This window comes from Adiantum capillus-veneris, chromosome 2 (genome assembly GCF_014529385.1).
Source record: "Adiantum capillus-veneris isolate H3 chromosome 2, ASM1452938v2, whole genome shotgun sequence".
In the NCBI taxonomy this organism is placed as follows: domain Eukaryota; kingdom Viridiplantae; phylum Streptophyta; class Polypodiopsida; order Polypodiales; family Pteridaceae; genus Adiantum; species Adiantum capillus-veneris.
The window spans coordinates 119133341-119160246 of NC_140932.1; the positions used below are offsets into that span (position 1 = coordinate 119133341).

Here is a 26906-nt window from a genome sequence, read left to right on the forward strand (position 1 = left end):
TAATGAAGTCAAGCGCTATTTCAAGCCAAGAGCTATATCTTTAGTTTGCAAAGGTAATCTGATTTTGATGTATACTATTATAATGGGGGAAGAGATTCCGGCCCTCTTCCCTTGTGAGAGAGAGAGAGAGAGAGAGAGAGAGAGAGAGAGAGAGGTGCCGCTGTTTTAGAACCCTTTATCTCAAAATATGGCATGTGCCAGTCCCCTTCGCCCTGATTTTTATGCAAAGCCGCAGCTACCCTGCTTCAGTTTTGAATGCAGGCTTACGCCTTTCATCCAAAGCTTCCATCGTAGAACATCCATCACGGCGCCAAACAAAACACGCATTCATGCCACGACCCCTGATTATACAGAGGACCATGTAATGCAGGGCATTCGATTGGGTGCTCAAAAGCGCAGGGTGCTGATGCAAGGAGCCGTAACTTCGCAGAGGCCTTGCAAGCCTTCAATGATCTTCATGCTCAGCTGCAAGCCTCCAGAATGTTGAATAAAATGCGCCAAACACGTTGCATGCCCTTGAAGCCTCTTAGGCAGTATGGAGGCAGTCATGTCCAATACATTGCCGCATGAGTGGTTCAACATAGTTGAATGCAGCTTGGTTGTACTCAGATGCTCCAAATGCTATCGAGGAGCCTGTAACCGGAGTGATTGCATCCGGACATCAGTAATGCCACAACCCCTGCTTATACAGAGGACCATGTGAACATGCGACGTAATGCAGGGCATTCGGTTGGGCCGTAAATTTGCAGAGGCCTCTAACCTGAGTGATTGCATCCGAAAATCAGGCATTGAAATTTCTTGAAGCTCTACAAACCCAAGGCTGGCAGATGCAGAGAGAGGGCATCTCTCCAAATGCTTGAGGAACTTCCTGTCCGGGATGCCGTCTCTTAATGCACTGATTGCGGGATATGCCCAACTTGGTCATGGCCAAAAAGCTTTGAGCTATTTTCAGTGGATGCAAAGCGAAGGGTTAGGAAGATCTGGCTATTTTCAGCAGATGCAGAGAGAGGGCATCTCTCCAAATGCAATCACGTACACTTGCGCCTTGAGGGCATGTGGCATTACACAAGATGCTGATATGGGCAAAAGAATTCACAATGATATTGTTAGTCAAGGGTTGTTGAAAGAAAATGTCATGCTTGGCATTGCCTTGGTCGACATGTATGCCAAATGTGTTGAAGCACTTCATAAAGCGCAAAAAGTGCTTGAGGAGCTTCTTGACCTTGCCATATTCTGCAATCAGTGCATTCCAAATGCAATCACGTACACTTGCGCCTTGAAGGCATGTGGCATTACACAAGATGCTGATATGGGAAAAAGAATTCACAATGATATTGTTAGTCAAGGGTTGTTGAAAGAAAACGTCATGCTTGGCACTGCCTTGGTCGACATGTATGCCAAATGTGTTGAAGCACTTCATAAAGCGCAAAAAGTGCTTGATGTCGTCTCTTGGAATGCACTGATTGCAGAATATGGCAAGGTCAAGAAGCTCAAGGCTGTTTTTGGCGGATGCGAAGCAAGGGTGTCTCTCCACATGCCATCACATACACTTGATCGAGGCATCGCTCTACAGCTTCATTATCAACGGGGTCTATTGCGAGCAATAGACCACTCTGGTTGTATTATTCAAATTTTTGGCATCAGGTCCCCCACAGAACTCATCTCGCTTTCTTTATGATGTTGTTTTACCGTGCGACGAACGCTATTATGGGGAACCTCATCATTTACCTTGCTCATTAATAGCCGTCACACACACATAGATGCACATTTGTTATGCGGCTCTATGTATGTATAGGATAAAAGACGAGGAAAGACTCCCATGTTGGTTTCCTTTGAAATATGATAGTGAAGCTTTCTCTTTGTATATACTTACTTTTTTTTGATACTATTGTGCAATACATGCATCTATTTATATCCATCTATACTATTATAAAAGGGGAAGGGATTCTGTTAACCCCCCCCCCAACCCCCCCTGACACGTGGCAGTTTCTCCTTGATCCGGCCGGCTGGTGTAACCTGCACCTCCAACTGCACAGTGATCGCACAACAAAAGAGATAGAGCGCACGAGAGAGAGAGAGAGAGAGAGAGAGAGAGAGAGAGAGAGAGAGAGAGAGAGAGAGAGAGAGAGAGAGAGAGAGAGAGAGAGAGAGAGGCGGCCTCTGTGAATGGACTTACAATCACGCTCTCTCGCTCACCTTGAACATTTAGGGGAGACAACCGTTTAAAACTGCTCTCTCTCTCTCTCTCTCTCTCTCTCTCTCTCTCTCTCTCTCTGTGGCATGAAAGTTGCAGGCTAGAACGGAGTGGCGATGGTAGGTGGCTTGCAGATGCAGAGACAATGGCTTCTCAAGTGGAAGAGGCGCTTCTACAAGGATAGCCGCATGAAAGCCTGCAGCAAGGTAGGAACACAAATTCCTCATCACACCTCTCTCTCTTTTTCATTGTACTACACATTGTATTTTGTTTCAGTTCTTTTTGATTCCGGACATGGTATCAGATTTACTATGTTGTAACGGCTTGGTCTTATAGGTCATTTTGGCCTTTTGAAGACGTTAGTATATCATTTCATTTCATTTCTCTCTCTCTCTCTCTCTCTCCCTTCCCCCCCCCCCCCCCCCCCCCCACACACACACACACACACACACACACACACACACACACACACACCAATCTTAGCATCGGTAGTACGGCTCCTGCACGACCTCGTGCCCTCCAACCCAGTGTGGGAGTCGCAAATCATACACATGCGCAGGGAACAAGAAGACGCGATAATGATGATATTCAGCAGTGTGGGAGCTGCACCCGGTGTTCAAGCTGAGTATAGTAGACTTGAGGTCCATGGTGGCAGTAGCGGTCAGGAGAAAGGAGTAGCAAAAATCCGGTTGGGCCAATTGAAGGGCATTGACTGGACGGAGACGGAGACGGAGAGAGAGAGAGAGAGAGAGAGAGAGAGAGAGAGAGAGAGAGAGAGAGAGAGAGAGAGAGAGAGAGAGAGAGAGAGAGAGATGAAATGAAATGTTATATTAACGTCTTCAAAAGGCCAAAGTGACCTATGAGACCAGAAAGTTACAATGCGGTGTATCTGATACAAAGTCAGATTAACAAAATAAGTTACACTAGGATAACAAAATATAAATACTACGGGATCCTAAACTAAGCAGTACAATGTGAAGACAATATGGGAGGGGAGTAGAGATCCATCTTCATTTGCACTCTAGACGATGAGAGAGAGAGAGAGAGAGAGAGAGAGAGAGAGAGAGAGAGAGAGAGAGAGAGAGAGAGAGAGAGAGAGAGAGAGAGAGAGAAGAAGAAGAAGAAGAAGAGTATTTTAATGTCGTGGGAAACCATCCCAAGAGACTGTGGATAAGCTTCTAGAGTGTGGGCACATATTGGTAATGGAGCAAGAGAATGTGAAGAGTTTAATTGGCGGGGCTCATTCTACGATAAAGCTGCCCAGCAAGTTAGCTTACTCGTTGCCGAGGGATGCACTGATCCATCGGCTGAGAACTTTGAACCCACTGCAAGAAGTGACAATGGGAGCTATGTATACGACTTTGTAGAAAAGAAGTGAAAGTCATGGTGTAAATCTGTGCATTTGCATTAAGAAAGTAGCGATGGTGAAATGAGATAGAATAGAAGCTAACATGAGGCTGCTACACAGTTGTACAAGTATATGGTATGGCAATGGAAATGAGATGAATATCAGTTTCAATTATAAAATAAAATGATAAAAAAAGAGAAGAGAGAGAGAAATGAAATGTTATATTAACGTCTTCAAAAGGCCAAAATGACCTATGAGACCAAATTGTTACAAAATTGTGAATCTGATACCATGTCTGGGTACAAAAAGACTAGAACAAAATACTACTATTACTAGAATCCATCCTCATCTGCACTCTGGATGTCAAGAGAGTATGGCTCGAATCCTCTGTTGTAGTCCCTCTCCTCAATCATGGCCGTCTGGATGCTATGTAGTCCCTCTCCTCAATCGTGGCCGTCTAGATTTCCGTAGCTCCGGTAGCTCGGTCGATGAGAGTGCCGGTAGTGGTCGAATGAGTGTGGGTCGAGCTCTACAGTGATGGCTGCTCCTCTGGCTGTCCCATATCTAGTGAAAAGAAATCTGTAATCCGTCTCTGGGACTGTCTCTCTCTAGCTCTCCCCAATAAAGTGTCTATATCTGTGTAACTCAAGTAGATATAGCCCAAGACATCTCTGATCCTCATAACTCATGACCCTAGAGAAAGGACCGAAACCCTCTCTGAATAAGCAGTGGAAACGGCCCCGAATCTCATAGTACACTGTGCAATGACATATGTAATGTAGCTCTGTCTCTAGCTCTAGCTGGCATAAGCGGCATATCCTGCTGTCTGCTGGTATCCCTCTGAATTTGCCAGTCTCAATCTCTAGCTGTTGTGAGGATGTGCGTATCTGACCAATGGCACACCGCAAACCATGAGACATGTGTATCCATGTAGCTGGGTCGAATCACAAAACCATCTCTTGTGAGGTGGAGAAGATGCTCTCTATAGAAAGCCATCTTCGTGCCCAACTCCTGTGGGCAGCTTTATCCATGTCCTCCTGGTATCCAGCTGGATCAGGTCCTGACGAATGAGTCTAGTAATCTCCACCCATGTAAGAGACATCGAGGGTGTTTGAAGAGAGTACTGGAAAGGGAGCAGCCTGTCCATGGTGAAGCCATGCATCTGAAACCATGATGTCATCTTTGCATACCAGCATGAAGTGTCCCTCTAAAGAGCTAACTGTCTAGAAGACTCAAGGGCCAGTCTAGCATATCTGGCTCTAGTAGTATCCCACAAGATGTGCACAAAGGAGACTGATCTGGTAAGCGCCTCAATCTCCATAGGAGAGGCAGCTAGCTCTGCTCGAATGATAGTGTGGGGTATGGAGGCCTTGGCTCTGATCAGTCGAGAGATCATAGATACCAAGGGCCTCTCCATACGTCTCCAACCATCTTGGCCTACAGAAGGTCCCCATATCTGCACCGCATACAACATAGCTGAGGCTACTAAAGTATCAAAGAGCCATAACTTTGTCCGAGGTTCCTGGAACTGAACCTGCGAACACATTCTCTCCAAGCCTCCCAAGGCCGCAAAAGCTCTAGTCAGTCTAGTATATGCTGCTCTCCCCAAAGAAAACCTCGGCCCAGTGAAGACAACCCCCAGGTAAGTGTATGCATCTGTATACTCTACAATCTCCTGACCATATGTGAAAGTCGGTGCTGATCTCCTGATCCACTGTGGTGTGGTGTTAAACACCATAACCTTGGTTTTACCAAGGTTTACAGACAATCCACTATTCTCTGCAAAACTGTGTAATGCATCCAACTGTCGTTTCATACCCTCTGGTGAGTCAGAGATCAACACAATATCATCAGCATATAACAACAATGGGATCCACGTCCCTGCCAGCTGGGCACCTCTATCACCCTCTTTGTCAATGTAATCAGACACCTCATCAACATACATACCAAATAGAGTAGCAGACAATGGGCAACCCTGTTTCACCCCAATGGTGGAGTGAACTAAATCAGATTTCCCCTCCGGGGTGCGTACATGTCCCATCACTGATCTGTATAGAGCCATAATCCCCCAAATCAACACTATGGGCACCCCCATCTCCTGCAGTCTGCGCATCAATGGAGCTCTCGGTACCATGTCAAATGCTTTGCAGAAATCCACAAAGCTACAATAAATCCGTCTCCCATGTGACCTGCCTTCCTCAATGATGGCTCTGAGTGTCAGAATATGATCAAGAGTGGAGAAACCCCTCCTAAAACCGGCCTGGCCCTTTGCTCGTACACCCTCACCCTCTGCCCAATTAAGTCTATGGCAATGTTATTTTGCACATAATCAATGAAGCAACCATACTAGAGTGTGTGTACAAGTGCACGTGAATACACACAGGTCTGTTAAGATTATTTTGTAGGTTATTAGGAATGCGACTATGCAAGAGCATGCACAAAGATAAAGAGAGAGAATGGAATTTTTTAAACTCAAGGCATATCATTGAAGATGGAATTGTGTGTGTGTGAGAGAGAGAGAGAGAGAGAGAGAGAGAGAGAGAGAGAGAGAGAGAGAGAGAGAGAGAGAGAGAGAGAGAGAGAGAGAGAGAGAGAGAACATGCCTTTCACCTTAAGTGCTAGCTCCAACAGGGGATCCGGAATCATGCATGGACCCTCGGAGTTTCGAAGTCCCAAATGCGGATTTTGGATTGGATGCTTTCTAAAAAGGACGAGTGGGTTGCTATGTGGCAACAAATGCTCAATACCACTCTTCCTCCATCCCTTCATTTGCTCGCAAACACGGCAAACAACTAGGCGCATTTGGATGGCCTCTAGCAGCGCACCGCCGCACACGATCGAGCTGGCAAGGAGCCTTGGTCTACGGACAACGCCGTCAACACCTGCTCTCTCTTGCAGCCTCGAGCTGTGGGTGGACACCTCAAGCTGTGGATGCACTTCTATTTCCATGGGTTGCAGCCCAAATCACATGTAGGCATCCGAAACAACAGCCTGGCATTGCAAGACAATATATGTCTAAGTCGGGTTTCAAGCCAAAAAGTTCCAAAGTTGCTAAACTCTTGCTAGAGAAGAAAGAGGCTGTTCATCTATACACACCCACATACCATGCCCATGGTGGTGGCCTATTTCTATCCACAACCATACGGATGGAAAGCTCTCAGCTAAATGAGATCACATGGACACCTCAAGTTGTGGGCTGCATATAACACACCTCTATTTCGTTCGAGGAGAAGCTGGTGCCACAAGACAAACTATGGGGAGGAGGAGTTCTTCGCACTACGCAGGAGGAGGAGGCGAAAGCTGCAGAAGCCTGCATGGGTGCTAGATGTGATGACGCAGGGGCTTACACTAGCTGCAGTAAGAGCGCTGAGAGAGAGAGAGAGAGAGAGAGAGAGAGAGAGAGAGAGAGAGAGAGAGAGAGAGAGAGAGAGAGAGAGAGAGAGAGAGGCCGCCAAAGGCGGCCAGCCATACTAGGGAACTGCAGTTGAGAGGGGTCAACGTACAAGCATTGGCAGGAAGATCAATTATGATAGGCAGAGCGGCCTCCCCCTGGCTTGGGTGGCTATGGCCGTGTGTGTGTGTGTGTGAGAGAGAGAGAGAGAGAGAGAGAGAGAGAGAGAGAGAGAGAGAGAGAGAGAGAGAGAGAGAGAGATCACCACCTCCTAGCTTTCCACCGTGATCAAACACCATACCTCTTTCCCCTATACCACCGCATATCTACGACACCTGCACGACCTAAGCCATTGTACTGCTGCCTTGCCAACCACCTTGCATGGTTCCTCTCTCACATGCTTTGATGTGGGCTGGGATCTTGGAAGGCGGGGAGGGGGGTCGGGTGGGGGCAAGTGAGGGAAAGAGGGGCCATGCCGCCGCCGGAGGCGGCGCCGCTTTACTAGTAATTTAAATATTGATGATGGGTGCTAAAATGTGAGCAATTACTATGTGGATGAAGATAACGAGTCCAATTTGTCAGATTTAGAGTCAGAGGGGCAAAGTTTTGTACGAGCTCACGCCGATTGTTTCTCAGAAGGTTTGCCTAGCAAGTCACCGCTGGAAAGACCAAAGGATAACACCATAGAATTGAATCCCTAGCAGTATTCGTCCAAACCAACCCTCTTACACTGAGTGAGCCATGCTCAACTCGAAGAGATCATGAGCCAAGGATAGGACCTCTTGGAAAAGGGTTCGATCTAACACAATACCTCACCTTTTTGTTTTCCGATATTGCTTGTTCAGTAGAACAACAGACGTTGGAGGATGTGTATCGATTACAGGTCTCTCAAGAAGGTTACCATCAAGAAAAGGTTTCCAGGATGTTGAGAGCTACTTTTATTGGCCACAACTCGAGAAGGATGTGGACATGACACAAGTTTCTAGAGCTTGGCGGACACTGATGACAGTTGCTAGCACCTGTTGCCATCGTTGGATAGGATTTTCTATCATAGGCCTTGCGGTACTCCATAAAGAGGTGTGCTTGATACAATGGTGGAATAGAATTGTAGACTCCTCCTTCACTTGAAGTCCCCAAATCCCCAGTCTTGTTGTACCCAGGATCTAAGAGGGGATGCTACGAGTTTTGGAGGTCATCTTGTGGGAGTGAGGGCTTCTTTGTGGTTGTGCCTGTCCTAGTGAGGCTTTTCCAGATTCTAGGCATGAAGGGGACTTTTTGTAGAGTTTGGTTGGCCGGCCACTTCTAGGCCTTTTGTTGGGCGTCATGTTTTTGCAACTTTTTCCCCTGGGCATTTTATGGGTTGTGGGGTTTTTGGTATGAGTCGAGCATTTCAATCAGGTCCCTATACAGCAAGAGGGGCCCGCTCATTCTCGCAGTGTTCAAGAGCCTTGTACTCTCTTGTTAGCAGAGTTCGTATCCCATAGGGCTCGTGCCATTCTCTCTCTCTCTCTCTCTCTCTCTCTCTCTCTCTCTCTCTCTCTCTCTCTCTCTCTCTCTCACACATTGTTCCCTTATCACTGCACCTTCTGGTTATTGGGTCTTTTCAGGCTCAAAATTAAGGTTATTTTCATAAGCTCATAGCCGGTTTTGTCATGGTCCATGATTCCTTGCATAGTGCTTACTTGTTTGGAAAGGAAAACACTCTTGGAATCGTGAAGGCAATTCAACAATGTATTCAACAATGTATCTGTCACATTGATCCTCCAGAGTTAGATTTTTAGAGAAAGAAACTGACAGATACACATCCTAGAATCTTTGATTGTAGTCATTTAAAGCATAAGGGCTCTAATTGTGAATCACAGGAGGTGCCAGGGGCAGAGGTGGTGCAATTGGATGTGGATGTCTTGCAACCATCTATTGAAAAACACCACCAAATGGAATAGCAAAATTTCTTGGATGATGAGTTGGAGCTCTTGAACTGTCATGTGCCGGTGGGGGTAACACTAAAGATATAACTGGAGCTATCATGAAATTCAAGAATTCTTGCGAATTCTGTTAAAAGGGCAAATTTTGCCAAGGGTGCCTTGAAAGAAAATCCCGTTGATGAGAAATTGTAAATATTCTTACAGTCTATAGCCTTGAATTTTAAACTTGTCTAAGACTGGTTTGCTTGCTGGAAAAGCAAACAACTGATGCATTGATGCCAATTTACACGAAAAGGTGACTGTACCGACAGAAAATAACAACTAGAACAGTCTTTAACACAACTGGAACAAATCTGCAACACTTTAAGCACTCCAACAATTTAAAGGGAACTTCACTCTTAAGACAAGACACAGTTGCAGAGTTCCACTCCTAGATGCACTGGCCCCTTACTAGGTGACCCTTAAGGTATGTCTTTCATATTCATCCTCACGGATACCAACTATTTGGAGGAGCACTTGTCCATCAATTGCATGAGTGAGGCTCCCCCAAGGCACATATTTAAAGGCACTAGGCCTCTTGCTTTTGTGCTTTTTAAACCTAAACAAAGCTTAGAAAGTCAATTGCCTTGAAAAACATAGGGCTCCAAAGGCTACAAAAGGCAACGCTTTCAGAATCTCGCGCCAAAGAGCACACATAGCCAGCTGCCAAATCATCAAGTCATTTGTACATGCCACGTGATTCACGGCGCAATTTCTGCTGCATATTGCGGGCAGCCAAACACAAAGATTGGTCTGCCTCTTATGGTTGCCATCGGCTCGGCTTATCCTTTCTTGTCTCATCTGGAGCCAGCATGCAATGCCACCAAATTGTGACATTCCTCCCCCCCCCCCCCGCCAAACCACCACCACCACCACCACATCTCTCTCTCTCTCTCTCACGCACACACACTTTTTTCTTTTTGTAAATCTTGTTGATATTATTTACAAGTGGGATACCTCAAAGCAAGGAAAACCCACGAAGAAAAGGAGATACAAAAGGTAGAGCACTCTGAGGCTCCGAAGGCTAAAAGCAGTCAAAGTAAATCCTATAGGCATCAAGAGTAATGTCCCCAGCATCACAAGCAAAATACAGCGCTTGACCAGACGAAATTTGAAGTAGGGAAACAGGTCCATGTCAGTGCCTTGAAACATGAAGAGGTTGTGATGGTGCCAAATGACCCACAAAACCCAAAATCTGACCCAACCAAAAAGGACCACAAACTGAGACTGCGGGGACTGAAGCATCCCAAAAAGCCAAAACCGTCTGTGAAAAATGCCAGAAGGAAAACGGGGCCGAAGTCCAGCTGACACCTGTCGAATGAAGGATCTGGAGTAGCGACGAAGTACGGCACAATCTCCACAGCTTCGTAACATCAGACACAACGAGAGGGCACAATATGCCGTGCAGGTAATATGCTGCCAACAGCTAGAGCTCCCACCAAGCAACGCCACACGAAAATACGTTCCTTCTGAGGGAGATGACTATGCCAAATGCTGGACAATGTTTGTTTCCACCATAAAGATGACTTGGACAGAGACCATAGCTGATTACCATGATGCACAATCCACGCATCAGATTGCAAGAGGGCATAAACATTACCGGCTGGAATGCATTCTAGGCTAGTATCAGCAAGATTCTAATCAGAGCAGCGGGAGTTCACATTCATAGGAGGAATAGGTGAGAGATCAGCAAGCATTCTATGAATCTCTCGCCAAAGAGGAGCATAATGGAGTCCCAATCGAAACTGAGATGCTGCATTAGAGAATGGAAGTACATGACCCGTGTCGTCCACCACCTGATGTACCTGGCAAGGAGACTGTTGGACCAATTCAAAGAGAGAGCCTTGCTCCAATGGAGTCTCTCCAATCGAAGGGAGCTTCCTGGAGAGGATGGATGAGCATGCCATTCCAGCTGGGAGGTGATAACCTACCAATCAACAATGAGAGATGAAGTAAAAGGACAGCGAGGAATGTGGTCTTCAAGCTTCCCAATAAGTTGGTTGCAAATGAAAAAAGGATGGTGTGACAATATGCGCACACAAATGTGATACCATGAGTGTCCAGAGTTGTTGTTCCACCTAGACTGGCAATAGCGTAGCTTTTTGAGTCAGAACATGACTGCAAGTCCAAAATATTCAGCCCTCCAAGGCACTTGTCCATAGACAAGAGCCGAAGACCCTTCGTGTGAGGCCAGGTGCACCAAAAATGCTCCAAAATACTGGTTCTGAACATTCAGATTGCATATGACCAAATTTGCCACGACAAAAACAAGATTTTGTAAATTTACCCCATTTGAGTTTGAATGGGCGCTTGCCAACCACTGTGTTCCGAGAATCAACTGAAATGCTGCTGGAGTAGGGATGTCAGTGCCCCACAAAATACAGAAACAATATGTGTTTGCATCTAGCTTAGGAGGGCAAATGACCTTGCCCAACTGGCAGCCAACAAAGGAAGAAAAGGATGCTAAGTGCGAGGAAAATCCACCACTTCAACCTAGACAGGGCTCTTATGGCGAATAAGGCTCTGATAGTCCTTGGTGAGAGCCCAAGGCAATACTTGAGTCATTTGCATATTGAAGAAGAGAGGAGACATTTCAAGCAAAGCATCTCGCGCATCCATGTTTGCTAGTATGACCTTATCAAATCCTCTCGCGCCAAAGTAAACCCCTGGGACTACTTGACGTTTGAGCAGAAAATCAACCCATTGGCCTACATCGTGAGCCATAGGCATTTTACTCGGGAAGAAGAGAATCACTGCATTAAGGGCATATTAAGCAACATGGTCCATAAGCTCCTCTACAGGAATTCACATTTTCATGGCATGAGCAGGCCCTTCGCAAGCTCGGCGTGCATCTTCAACATCCTCATGTAAACATTCTTTGATAAGTGTCAAGGATCCATAGCCGAGCTCTCCATGGCTTCCGGTGCTTGTAGATACAATGTTCAGTCAAATCCATCGGCCGACAAAGTCACACATCGCAATTTGTGGCTAAAATACCCAGCAAATACCACACACACCACGGCTAGACACACACGCGTATGCGCGCACACACAGCAAGGGGCGAAATCTGTATACACACACACTTGCACCCTGACACACACACACACACACACCCCCTAAATCAGAATTGGAGTTGTACCGAGGGCTGAGGTTGGATGGCAGAGGGACAGACTGCTGCTGCGAAGAGAGCGCTCTGGATAGGCAGCTCGCGCAGGTATCAGAGACGCATAGGTACTGAAATTTGTGCAGGCTTGAGGACGTGCAGGGGAAGTTCGTGGAGGGGTGGATGGTGGAAAGAGAAGGCAAACTTTCTTCAAATGTTTCTCAACAAAGGCGCACAATGGAAGAAGGAGAAAGTGGACTTGCGCGCAGAGCTACAAGCACTTAAGGCGGATTCAAAAGCACTTAAAGAAGAGGTCTCAGCCCTCAAGCGAGAGCTTGCTGATAGAGCAAGCAGTGGACTAGAGGAAGGGGAATTCCAACCCTCCGTGATAGAGGAAATCAAGGTCATCAAGGAGCAGGTACGGATGATCAAAGAGGAGGAGAAACAGAATGTGGTAAAGAGGTCTTCCTAGATGGATGTGATCACGAAGACACAGAAGAAGGCGGATGAGGCCGAGAAATGGATAGAAGTCGCTAAGAAAGGGAACGGGAAAGAAACTACATTTGTCCCCACTCCTACAATCATCAACATGACTCTAGAAGAAGAGCAGCGAAGGAAAACTAGAGCTTTGCATATAAGAGTAACCGATCTAAAAGATCGAGATGATGTGGAAGGGGACGTCGCAAAACTTCTCCGCATGATAGGTAGTGAGGCTACTCATACAAAGGCATGGAGGGTAGGGAAGAAGACACAAGGAAATGGGGAGACTTGAAAAGAGAGAGCTTTAATCATCTGTTTCCCATCCATGGAGGCAAAGGACTTCTTGAAGAGGCATCCTACACTAAAGAAAACGGACATATTCCTTGGAGATGACCTCACTCTCACATAGCTTGCGCATATGAGAGAGGTAATGCCAGAGATTCAAGCGGCAAGGGAGAAGGGAAAGACAGCCTTCTACAGAGATGGTCAGGTGGTGATTGTAGAGCAGCGCTCCACATGACGGTGCGAGACCTATGGGACCACACTTAAAGTTGCCACCTGGAATTGTAATGAATCTATGCGCCTTGATGTGGGTGCTTTTGAGGATAGTTTTACGGGAAGAGACATTGTCTTCTACTCTGAGAAACATCAGGTCCCTGGGTAGTCTATGCCTCACATTAGTGGATATAGATGGGAGACAGCCTGTAGACAAGAGACACGATCAGAGCACAGAGGGCGGGGCTCAGGAGGAGTGGCAATGTTATTCAGGGAGGAGTTGCAGCCATTGATACATATAGCCCGCAGGGATGAGCAAGCTAGGTACATGTGGGTGAGATTGAGAATAGAGACAGACAGATATCTTACATTGGTATTTGCTACTTTCCCCCGAGTACGTCAGTTTATGCACCACCCTGAGGAGAGTCTCCCTTTTCTATTTTGGATGATGACATTTGGGAGTTCTCTAGAGATGGTGACATCATCATTCTAGAAGGATTCAATGCTAGGACTGCCCATCATCAGACAGTATTTTATGATACTTCACAGGAGATGCTGAGAGAGCTGGATGTTGCAGAGACGGGACTATCCAGACTATCACAGGATGGGGAACACACTGAGTATGGACGACACTCGATAGACATGGGGACTGCACGTGGATTGGCCATCTTAAATGGCCTACAAAGATTTCCCGCTGCAGGGGGTTTTACATGCTTTCCACACAGACATGGAGCCAGCATAGTGGATTACGTCATGGCACAGCCGAGCCTCATCTCTAGTATCCAGGATCTCACGGTTGGACCGAGACCTGTTGGTGTGGCAGTGGATCATGTTCTTGTGTCGTTTGACCATCTCTTTTCAGTTTAGTATAGCACACAGGCCACGGGCAGCAGCCCCTACTCGCTACACCTTCACGCGGAAGACGGACTCTGTATACAAGGATGGGATCTACGGACGCCTTTGCATAGAGGAGCCAGGGCGACCTCTGGAGGAGCTTACTACTATACTGACACAGACACTACATGATGCAGCAGTAGAGGCATACCCACATACCCAACCTGAGCATAGATGTAGTTCGGGGAGCATGTCCCAGAACAATTGGTATGATGAGGATGCCAGGACACTAGAGCTAGACTTCAGAGGGAGGTGCTTTTGGGGGACATCACTCACAGACAGTCACAGATTGACTTCCGACGCATGATGCGGTGGAAGAAGAGGGCATTTTTGGCTCACCTAGAGCAGGATCTATACCAGCTATTCTTAAGTCAGGACTCACGTGAGGCATGGCGGCTCTTTCATCATGAGCACTCTCCCCCCCTGCCATCACTTCTATAGAGGCCTTTGCTAGTACGCATTCTCTGTACACAGTTCTTGAGCAGTCCCCCCTTCTCGACCCCCCCGATCCATGCCCACACACATGTGCTTTTTTCACCGCTGAGATGGTGAGGAAGGCCATTGACAGGATGAGGACTGGGAGAGCATATGATCATGATGACTTAGTGACTAAGCATTTCACGCATGCTAGAGATCTACTAGCAGAGCTTCTAGTAGTTATGTTTAACCGTGCCATGTGGGAGGGCGTGCCTGATACTTGGAGCCTAACTACTATTGTACCTATCTTCAGGTTGGGAGACCCTATCAAAGATAGAAAATATAGAAAAAATGAGTCTAGATTGGATAAGTGGTCAATTTAAGTGCATATATACTTATGTAAGAACATACACATGTGTATGAAATATCTTACAAGCATGCTTTCCTTGGGAAAGATAGATAAAAGATATAGGAAAAATGAGTCTGGATTAAACAGGTGGTTAATCTTTCTAGAGAAATACAAATACAACAACATACAACCATCATTTGACTTAGAATGGACAGGTGGTCAATGTAGACAACACATCTGACTATAAAGATAAAAAATGAACCTAGATTGGACATGTGGTCAATCTATGTGTATATCTACATATGTAACATCATAAAACCATCACTTGACTTAAAATGGACAGGTGGTCAATCTAGACAACACATGTGCCTATTAAAGAACATGGTTATGCATGTCTTTTCAGTGCACATTCACATATGACCATCACTTCAGCTAGAATGGACAGATGGGCAATCTAAAGTGGCATATGCTTAACAAAGTACATTCCACCATAACTTAGCGTAGAATAGACATATGACTAAGATATTCAATACACGTGAATACGAAAGAACATACAAGCACACTTTTCTAGAAAAAGAAAGGTAGAAAATATAGAAAAATGAGTCTAGATTGGAAAAGACGTCAATCTAGGTACATATATACTTATGTAAGAACATACACATGTGTATGAAATATCTTACAAGCATGTTTTTCTTGGGAAGGATAGATAAAAGATATAGGAAAAATGAGTCTGGATTAAACAGGTGGTTAATCTTTGTAGAGAAATACAGATACAACATAGGACCATCATTTGACCTAGAATGGACAGGTGGTCAATGTAGACAACACATCTGACTATAAAGATAAAGAATGAACCTAGATTAGACATGTGGTCAATCTATGTGTATATCTACACATGTAGCATCATACGACCATCACTTGACCTAGAATGGACAGATGGTCAATTTAGACAACACATGTGCCTATTAAAGAACATGGTTATGCATGTCTAATCTAGAAAAGAGCACATTCCCATATGACCATCACTTGAGCTAGAATGAACACATGGCCAATCTAAAGTAACATATACTTAACAAAGTACATTCCACCATAACCTAACATAGAATGGACATATGACTAAGATATTCAATACATATGAATATGAAAGAATATACAAGCACACTTTTCTAGGAAAAGAAAGATAGAAAATATAGAAAAAATGAGTTTAGATTGGATAAGTGGTCAATTTAGGTGCATATATACTTATGTAAGAACATACGCATGTGTATGAAATATCATGCAAGCATGCTTTCCTTCGGAAAGATAGATAGAAGATATAAGAAAAATGAGTCTGGATTGGACAGGTGGTCAATCTTTGTAGAGAAATACAGACACAACAACATACGACCATCATTTGACCTAGAATGGACAGATGGTCAATGTAGACAACACATCTGACTATAAAGATAAAAAATGAACCTAGATTGGACATGTGGTCAATCTATGTGTATATCTACACATGTAACATCATACGACCATCACTTGACCTAAAATAGACAGGTGGTCAATCTAAACAACACATGCGCCTATTAAAGAACATGGTTATGCATGTCTTTTTTAGAAAAGAGCACATTCACATATGACCATCACTAGAGCTAAAATGGACAGATGGCCAATCTAAAGTGACATATGCTTAACAAAGTACATTCCACCATAACCTAGCGTAGAATGGACATATGACTAAGATATTCAATACACATGAATATGAAAGAAGATACAAGCACACTTATCTAGGAAAAGAAAGATAGAAAATATAGAAAAAATGAGTCTAGATTGGACAAGTGGTCAATCTAGGTGCATATATACTTATGTAAGAACATACACATGTGTATGAAATATCATACAAGCATGCTTTCCTTGGGAAAGATAGATAGAAGATATAGGAAAACTGATTCTGGATTGGACAGGTAGTCGATCTTTTTAGAGAAATACAAATACAACAATATACGACCAATACTTGACGTAGAATGGACAGGTGGTTAAAGAACATGGTTATGCATGTGTTTACTAGAAAAGAGCACATTCACATATGACCATCACTTGAGCTAGAATGGACAGGTGGCCAATCTAATGCACACATGCTTAACAAAGTACATTCCACCATAACCTACCGTGGAATGGTTATGCATGTGTTTACTAGAAAAGAGCACATTCACATATGATCTATACTGCATATGAACATGGGGAAGTGAACAATCTATACTGCATATGTCCAATAACATGTGTACACTAGATTGACCACTCGTCCATTCTAAGATAGATGGATTGTAATAGGGTCTTCTTAGCATACGTGCATTCTTAACATTGGCATTTGTTCCTTATAAATAGGTGATTTCAATATGTGTAGTTAAGATATTTTATAATTGTTCATTCTATGTCAAGTGATGGTCATATGTGAATGTGCTTAATTTTAACAAAGACATGCATAACCATGTTTTTCAATAGGCACATGTGTTTTCTAGATTGACCACGTGTCCATTCTAGGTCAAGTGATGGTCTTATGATGTTACATGTGAATATATACACATAGATTGACAACATGTCCAATCTAGGTTCTATTTTTATCTTCATAGTCAGATGTGTTGTTTACATTGACCACCTGTCCATTCTAGGTCAAGTGTTGGTCGTATTTTGTTGTATGTGTATTTCTCTACAAAGATTGACCACTTGTCCAATCCAGACTCATTGTGCTTGTATGTTCTTTCATATTCATGTGTATTAAATATCTTAATCATCTGTCCATTCCACGGTAGGTTATGGTGGAATGTACTTTGTTAAGCATGTGTGCATTAGATTGGCCACCTGTCCATTCTAGCTCAAGTGATGATCATATGTGAATGTGCTCTTTTCTAGTAAACACATGCATAACCATTCCACGGTAGGTTACGGTGGAATGTACTTTGTTAAGCATGTGTGCATTAGTTGGTCACCTGTCCATTCTAGCTCAAGTGATGGTCATATGTGAATGTGCTCTTTTCTAGTAAACACATGCATAACCATGTTCTTTAACAAGCACATGTGTTGTCTAGATTGACCACCTGTCCATTCTAGGTCAAGTGATGTGTATATCCACACATAGATAAATCACAAGTTCATATTTTATCTTTAATAGTCAAATCTGTTGTCTAGATTACCCACCTGTCCATCTAAAGTCAAGTCATGGTCATATGTTGTTGTATGTGAATTTCTCTACGAAGATTGTCTACCTGTCCAATCCAGACTCATTTCTTTTGTATCTTCTATCTTTCTTTACCAAGGAAAGCATGCTTGCATGCTATTTCATACACATGTGTATGTTCTTACAGAAGTATATATGCACCTAGATTGACCACTTGTCCAATCTAAACTCATTTTTTCTATATTTTCTACCTTTCTTTTCCTAGAAAAGTGTGTTTGTATGTTCTTTCATATTCATGTGTATTGAATATCTTAGTCATATGTCCATTCTACGCTAGGTTATGGTGGAATGTACTTTGTTAAGCATATGCCACTTTAAATTGGCCATCTGTCCATTATAGCTCAAGCTATGGTCATATGTGAATGTGCTCTTTTCTAGGAAAGACATGCATAACCATGTTCTTAATAGGCACATGTGTTGTTTAAATTGACCACCTGTCCATTCTAAGTCAAGTGATGGTCGTATGATGTTACATGTGTAGATATACACATAGATTGACCACATGTCCAATCGAAGTTCATTTTTTATCTTTTTAGTCAGATGTGTTGTCTACATTGACCATCTGCCCATTCTAAGTCAAATGATGGTCGTATATTGTTGTATTTGTATTTCTCTACAAAGATTGACCACCTGTCCAATCCAAACTCAGTTTTCCTATATCTTCTATCTATCTTTCCCAAGGAAAGCATGCTTGTATGATATTTCATACACATGTGTATGTTCTTACATAAGTATATATGCACCTAGATTGATCACTTGTCCAATCTAGACTCATTTTTTTAATATTTTCTATCTTTCTTTTCCTAGATAAGTGTGCTTGTATCTTCTTTCATATTCATGTGTATTGAATATCTTAGTCATATGTTCATTTTACGCTAGGTTATGGTGGAATGTACTTTGTTAAGCATATGTCACTTTAGATTGGCCATCTGTCTATTTTAGCTCAAGTGATGGTCATATGTGAATGTACTCTTTTCTAAGAAAGACATGCATAACAATGTTCTTTAATAGGCGCATGTGTTGTTTAGATTGACAACTTGTCCATTTTAGGTCAAGTGATGGTCGTATGATGTTACATGTGTAGATATACACATAGATTGACCACATGTCCAATCTAGGTTCATTTTTTATCTTTATAGTCAGATGTGTTGTTTACATTGACCATCTGTCCATTCTAGGTCAAATGATGGTCGTATGTTGTTGTGTCTGTATTTCTCTACAAAGATTGACCACCTGTCCAATCCAGACTCATTTTTCCTATATCTTCTATCTATCTTTCCCAAGGAAAGCATGCTTGCATGATATTTCATACACATGCGTATTTTCTTACATAAGTATATATGCACCTAGATTGACCACTTGTCCAATCTAAACTCATTTTTTCTATATTTTCTATCTTTCTTTTCGTAGAAAAGTGTGCTTGTATGTTCTTTCATATTCATATGTATTGAATATCTTAGTCATATGTCCATTCTACGCTAGGTTATGGTGGAATGTACTTTGTTAAGTATATGTTACTTTAGATTGGCCATCTGTCCATTCTAGCTCAAGTGATGGTCATATGGGAATGTGCTCTTTTCTAGATTAGACATGCATAACCATGTTCTTTAATAGGCACATGTGTTGTCTAAATTGACCATCTGTCCATTCTAGGTCAAGTGATGGTCGTATGATGCTACATGTGTAGATATACACATAGATTGACCACATGTCTTATCTAGCTTCATTCTTTATCTTTATAGTCAGATGTGTTGTCTACATTGACCACCTGTCCATTCTAGGTCAAATGATTGTGCTATGTTGTATCTGTATTTCTCTACAAAGATTAACCACCTGTTTAATCCAGACTCATTTTTCCTATATCTTTTATCTATCCTTCCCAAGGAAAACATGCTTGTAAGATATTTCATACACATGTGTATGTTCTTACATAAGTACATATGTACCTAGATTGACGTCTTTTCCAATCTAGACTCATTTTTTCTATATTTTCTATAGGACCTATGGAGCATGGGAATTATCGCACTATCATGATTGGACACACATTGGCACGGTTGTGCGCATCTATTCTTGAGTAGTAGCTGAGTAGATAGGCAGAGAGAGAGGGGATACGTGCAGCCGGGCAGGCAAGGTTCAGGAGGGGTTTTTCTACTCTTGACCATATCTTGACACTCAGAGCCATCATTGAGGAGGGCAGATCACATGGGAGACGGATCTATTGTAGCTTTGTAAATTTCGGCAAAGCATTTGACACAGTACCCAGAGCTAGATTGATGCGCAAATTATGGTGGATGGGAGTACCCATAGAGCTCATTTGGGGGGTCATGGCGTTATACAGGTCGGTAGTGGTTCATGTACACACCTCAGAGGGTCTATCCACACCGGTTCACTCAACTATTGGGGTGAAGCAGGGTTGACCGCTCTCTCCTACTCTATTTGGTATGTATGTGGATGAGGTTTCTGACTACATTGAGACAGATGGTGATAGAGGTGCACAACTGGCAGGGACATGGATTCCACTATTGTTATATGCTAATGATATTGTGTTGATCTCCGACTCTCCGGAGGGGATGCGACGTCACTTGGATGCTTTGCATAGGTTTGCCCAGAAAAGTGGTTTGTCCGTCAACCTTGGTAAAACCAAGGTCATGGTATTTAATACCACCCCACAGTGAATCAGGAGGTCGGCGCCCGCATTCACATACGGCCAGGAGATAGTGGTGTATACAGATGCTTACACTTTACCTTGGAGTGGTTTTTAGTGGGCCAGCATTTTCATTGAGGAGGGCAGCAGAGACGACATTGACCAGAGCCCATGCATCATCGGGTAGATTGGAAAGGATGTGTTCACAGGTTCAGTTTGAGGAGCCTCGGACGAAGCTCTGGCTCTTTGACACTTTGGTGGCTTGTGCATTGCTTTATGGAGCTGAGATTTGGGCCCTGGGGACCTTCATTGGATCATCACGGGAGGACAGTCCGCACTGATGGATGGGGGGACATGGAGAAGCCTTTGGTCTCTATGATCTCGCGGCTCATTAGAGCTAAGGCTTCAGTACCACATGTTATTGTCCGGGCAGAGCTAGCTGCCCCCCCACTAGTGGTTGAGGCGCTCACCAGATCTGTCTCCTTCATACACCACATATGGGAACATCCCAGAGATAGATATGCCCACCTTGCACTTGAGTCCTCTCGACAGTTAGCCATGCAAGGAGATACAACATGTTGTCATGTAGAGATGCCATCATGGTTTCAGGCACATGGGTTCAACATAGACAGATTGCCTCCCTTCCAGTACTCACTGGATGCACCCTCTGTGACTCTTACACAGTCCGAGATCACCAGGCTCATCCGCCAGGACCTGACTCAGCTAGACACCAGGAGGACATGGATACAGCCAGCACAGGAGTTGGGCACGAAGATGGCTTCCTATAGAGAGCATCTTCTCGAGCTTATGGAGGACGGTTTTGTGACGAGGCCCAGATACATGGACACCCACTTGTCTCATGGGATACGATGTGCTATTGGCCAGATACGCACATCTTCACACCAGCTGTGGATCGAGACTGGGAGATACAGCGGAGTACCAACAAAGGCCAGGATATGCCCCCTGTGTGACATCGAGCCTGAGACAGAGTTGCACTGCACATGCCACTGCCCCGTCTACTACGAGATACGAGGTCGCTTCCATTGCTTGTTCAGAGAGGGCTTTGGACCACTCTCCAGAGTCATTCGATACGAGGATCAGATATGCCTGGGTCTGTTTTTGCCTGAGCTGCGCAGACATAGAGAGAGCTTGATGAGAGGAGAGGCTAGCCAGTCTCAGAGACAGATCACAGACTTCTTTAGAGTTGCCACTGGACACCCGGAGGAGCCACTACCACAGCAGAGCTCGTCGCCTCAGACAAGAGGCACACTGATCGACCGAGCGACCGAGCTGGGGAGATCCAGACGCCCACGACTGCGGAGGACTACACAACATCGACGGAGGTTGCATCAAAGGATTCGTATCGCTTTGGCCCAATACGCACGACACCCGGTCAGACTATTGACCATGGAGGAGATTGATGAGATCTGCCAGCGACCGATGCTAGATCTCTTGTGATCTATCTATCCCAGTTAGCTGCTTAGTTCACACCTAGCAGTTTAGGATTCCATAGTATTTTATTTTGTCATTTTGTCATCTTGTTGCTCTGACTTTGTATCAAATCCACTACATTGTAACTTTCTGGTCTCATAGGTCACTTCGGCCTTTTGACGACGTTAATATGACATTTCATTTCATTAATCCACTACATTGTAACTTTTTGGTCTCATAGGTCACTTCGGCCTTTTGAAGACGTTAATATAACATTTCATTTCATTTCTCTCTCTCTCTCTCTCTCTCTCTCACACACACACACACACACACCCCTACATCAAAGCACAATCTTGGATGGATTGGCTCCTAGACCTTCCTTATATTGTTCCACCACCTTGCCCATATCACACTACGCTGGAAAGTTACTTTGGTATGTAGGAAATTGTGCAGACATGGGATGCAAAACACGAACAAAAAGGTATGGGCATTTGGTAATTTTGCCTCACTAGCACCAATAAATGAAGGGTTTCTGCTTACTACGCTCAATGACAAGGATAAAGCAGCCGCTAATCTTGGGCTAGAAAAACTTTTAATGACGAATTCTTCTAATATCATAGAACCCTTCTTGATGGGATGCCCCTTCACCATATCCGTCTTTGAGACTCAAAGATGCTCACATGATTTAGGCTGTGTACTGGGGATCAAAGGAGCGATCTCACTCACTGGCCGAGATCGATACTTCACTAATCAATCGTGAAACATACACATGCCTTTCATCAAATGTGGCTGTGAATACATGGGTGAGTCTCGTACAGATGGGAATGTCCTATGGTTCGACCACGCTCTTTGGCTCACGATACATAAAATACAGGCTTTTTTTCTTGACTCTCTGAAAAAGTCAACACTAAAGTTTCTTAAGTGGGTTGCTACAGACGGGCAACAAGCTATTAAGGCCCTCCTAATCCATGTGATGTACAGAGAAAGGCTCAAGGCCTACATCAAACATGCTGCTCTCTGCCACCAATCACCGCCGAACTCACCTGGAGAGGAATTGGAAGTATTCCTATCAAAGGCAGTATTCCCCTAACGATAGGAAAGCAGAGGAGGAAAACGGGCTAGGGTAGATTCACAAGATTCACATACCCGAGGGAGAAGTGCTAAACCCAGGAATCAAAATCCCTAGTATTTAACTCAACCACCCACCTTGCATGGACCCCCATTGCCTCCCTCTCTAAATCATCGGGAAGCTACTTCACAGTCAACCGCAATTCATTGACTCCTAACTGTACTCCCTCTACCATGAATGCATCTCCATCAAATCTACCTAGTGCCCGCAGTAGATGTGCATATACCCCAGCTTGTGCTCAATTTGCTAAGAATCTCTTATATTTCTAATTGCAGGAAATAATTGTCAAGGATGGAGTCGGAAGGAGGAGGTTAACCCAGCGCCAACCTACAACCACCCCTCTAATATACCACCTAAATACCTGAATGCCTATTTGGATATTAACTCTGTAAGAAGCTTCCTTAGTCTTTTTGTATATGGCTTGAGTAACAGGAATACATTCAAGCTAGACCAAGTCTATTTTGGATGGTCTTTTATGGAATCTATCAAAGATAAGAGTCTGTAATGCAAAGTCGGTCTTTTGTTTCGAAGCACAACACATATGCCTGTATAAACCAGGAGACATGGATTTCTCGAAAGAAGTACAACATGTACTAACTTATGATCTTCCTCATGTTGATCCTTATATTCACAAAGTTTTACAGAAAGGATTAAATAACCTACCCAACCTTTATGTATTTACGTTGTTAGAGGAATCAACTGTCCTGTGAACATCATGCTCGTTGCTGCTTTCGCTAGCCTACGCATCATCGCCCCCGTTGCCCTGCACTGCACCCGCTCCCCTTCCACCATCGCTCTCTCCCCCCTCCCGACCGCCTCGCGTTGCGTGCCAGCTCAATAGCGCGCTGCCCCCATCCCCCCTTATCCATCCACCCCCCCCCCCCGCCGCCCCGTTCACTAGCATTGTTGATGGGTTGATTTCAGCTCGTCGGCAAACGCTCCACCACCCCCGTGGCTCGCCTTCTTCCACAACAATAGACACGAATGGAGATTTATGCTTGGCCATAGAAGGACTCTAACAAAGCCCCCTCGAGCGACCTCGCAGAGCCCACCATTCGACTTGCTCTGTCGCCAGCAAAGCAAGCGAGCCTTGCAGCGGAGGTGGAGCGCCTCCAGGCCACCTGTGTTATCTACAAAATCATTAGCAGTCAACCCAGCAGAGGCGAAGTGCGTGACCTCCTTCAGGCTCGTCTCCTAGCAGATGTGGGAAAGATCATCGACATACAGCTCCTCGGACGAGGGTACTATCAAATCGAGTTTGAGACTCCCGAGATGGCTACAAAAGTCATTTGGATGAGCCCGTTGGCCACACGAGCGGTCGGGGCTCATTTTTGACAATGGTGCCATGGTTCCGACCCAGCTTCGGATGTTTTTGTGGAGGAGGCAGATCTGCCCATTTCGATCTGCTTCCCCAGCATGAGGAGGGAGTTACCTTCCGCTTCTCTCCAGGATTGGTTCCGAGATCGGGACAGTCTTGGAGACCCCGTGCACGGCATCTTCAGTTGCTGCCAAGGCTGCGGGTGTTCCCACCGTACGCGTTTTGGTTCGTGACACACACCCTCCCGAAGGTGGTTCTCCTACCTAGGGTGAGTGGTGGGTGGTTATGCCAGAGGGTGGAGTATTCGGGACTCCCGAACCAATGCTTTATTTGCAAGCAGATGGGCCACTTAGCGAAGGCCTCTCCTCGCAGGAGATCTTGACCTGCAGCTATGCTGAGCCCCTAAAGGTTGAGCATGCCCAGCAGACAGAGGCTAGCAAAAAGCCAGTTGATGGTTGGCCAGCAGGTGCCCGGCCGCCGTCAACAGGGACGGGCTCGCCACACGGCCCCCCTTGGTGGCCGATCTCCTACAGCTCAGCAACATTGGGTTCTGATGGGAACCGTTTTGACCCCCCTGAGGAGCCTCCTTCCACCTCTGCTTCACCACCTCCTCAGCTCCCCCCCCTCTCCACCTTCAGACTCCTCTATCTCACCGCCACCTCCCCCCCTCCCCATCCTTCACCCTCGGCCCTCAGCCTCATCACCCAACCCATCCCACACTCCTCCGACACAGGGGAATGGACACACATCTACAACTAGACGCTTTCTTGGTAGTGCTTTCGCTTCGAGCTGAATGGCTTGAGAGGGACAGCCCTACTTGAGGACGCCACTTCTAGTCCATACCTCTCCTTTTGCAGCAGTCTTCCGGGGGCTGACTAGATTTGATATTGACAGACGATATAATTTTTTCGACTACAGCTTCACTTTCTTCCTCAGTGACCCTTCTCCCAACCTTGAGGTGACTTGCTTTTGAGTTCACGTCCTCTTTCTAGCAGCCCGAGGCACTGAGGCTCTGGATACAGCGGTAGGTTTCTCCTTTCCGTTGTGCACTAGGGTTCACAGAGAGTGTTCTTGTAACAGACTTGGACACTCCAAGTCAAAAGTCAATCGCGACAGCACCAAATAACCACTTCAAAACAATTCACAGATCACAATAGATTTGCACTGGCCCGGCGGAGTTCCGTGCCTAGAGATATTGGCCCCAAAGACTGGCGCCCCTTTCGGTATTTCTTTTTGTATTAATCAATTCAAAGTACAAGAGAGTGGGTCGGGATTCACTCTCAGACTCTGCGTCCAGATGCTATGAGAAGTGAGGCCCTCACCACTAATTTAAAGGTTACAAGGGATGCCCAAAAGCAAAGCCCCAAAAGCTTCAAATCAAAAGCAACTGCTCTCTCTCTCTCACAGAGAGTCAAAACTTGAAAGCAAAAGCATTCTCTCTCTCTTTCTCATTGCGTAGAGAAAAAGCAAGATTCGTGTCACTCATCATTATAAAAAAAAAAAAAAAAGATCCGCGATTTCCGGAAATTAGGGTTTGCATGAATTTTAGGGTTTTTGGCAGAAATTAGGGTTTTTGCTGTCCGTCACGTCATCACTTTGTGACATACCCCCCTCTTGAAAGCATTGTAATCGACCGCGATTACGCTTGCAAAACCGACAAAAGCCATAAACCGTCTTAGCAGACACTGAGTGTTAGTACCTACGTACTAGGAACACACATCTAGCACATGTACAAAAATCGACAGTCACATCACATGACATCACAGGACATCACCAGACATCACAGAACATCGCATGACATTCAACATTCATTCGGATCTTAGACCATGATTTATCGGCAATGTAGCTAGCAATCACATCTAGGTCCAATCGGGACCTCATCGATGTCCGATTGACTAACCCCTATTGCAACCATGTCTATTCGAGATCAAGTAGACCAAAATGCTGCAGTCATTTCGTCTATCAATTCCTGCACTCACAAGAAGTCAAGAACAAATCAGTATCATAATCAGGAATTCCATTTTATAAAGTCATCCAGCAGAATACTGTCAGCTCTCAGTATCCTTGAAGCTCAAAGAGACATCAATGACTTTAGTATCAAAATCAAGGCATCTGTTGACAAAGGAGGGGAGTAACTCTCCTCTTGTGCATCCTACTGCACCAAATCTTCGGCCAAGCTGAATTTCTGGGTTCCGTTTGGAGTAGACTATGCTAAACCAAAACATCGAGGTAAAGTTTCACAATCCGAGGAGTATCTGCTAGGTCCTCCTCCTCCATCCACTTCGCATCAAATGCAGGAAAATTCTTGAACTTAACCAAGAATTGCCTTCGGACTTTACCTTTATTCTTCGTATCTTTATGTGCCAATATCTGTTCAGGAACAAGGATCTCCTCGTTTTCTTCCACTGCGGGTTGCTCATCAGGCTCCCCATCATCAGACACATCACCCTTAACAGGTTCCAAGAGACTCACATGCAATGCATTGTGAATCCTCCAAGTATCTGGCAGTTTCAATCGGAAGGAGACATCATT

At 44.8% G+C, this 26906-nt stretch overlaps 1 protein-coding gene across 4 annotated transcripts in view; it reads left to right on the forward strand.

Moving 5' to 3' along the window:
• Window positions 1-26906, forward strand: part of LOC147463473 (uncharacterized) — a 126744-nt gene that overhangs the window by 93335 nt on the left and 6503 nt on the right. The window contains exon 7 of one of the 4 annotated variants that reach the window (XM_086489067.1): window positions 371-726. The exons of 1 other annotated variant lie outside the window; for it this stretch is intronic. In XM_086489067.1, coding sequence (XP_086345193.1) covers window positions 371-570 — 200 coding nt within the window. In that variant the 3' untranslated portion in view covers window positions 571-726. Of the gene's footprint in view, window positions 1-261; window positions 727-8795; window positions 8932-26906 lie in introns of those variants that run through there. 2 more of the 4 variants (XM_086489043.1, XM_086489062.1) reach the window with 2 other exon arrangements.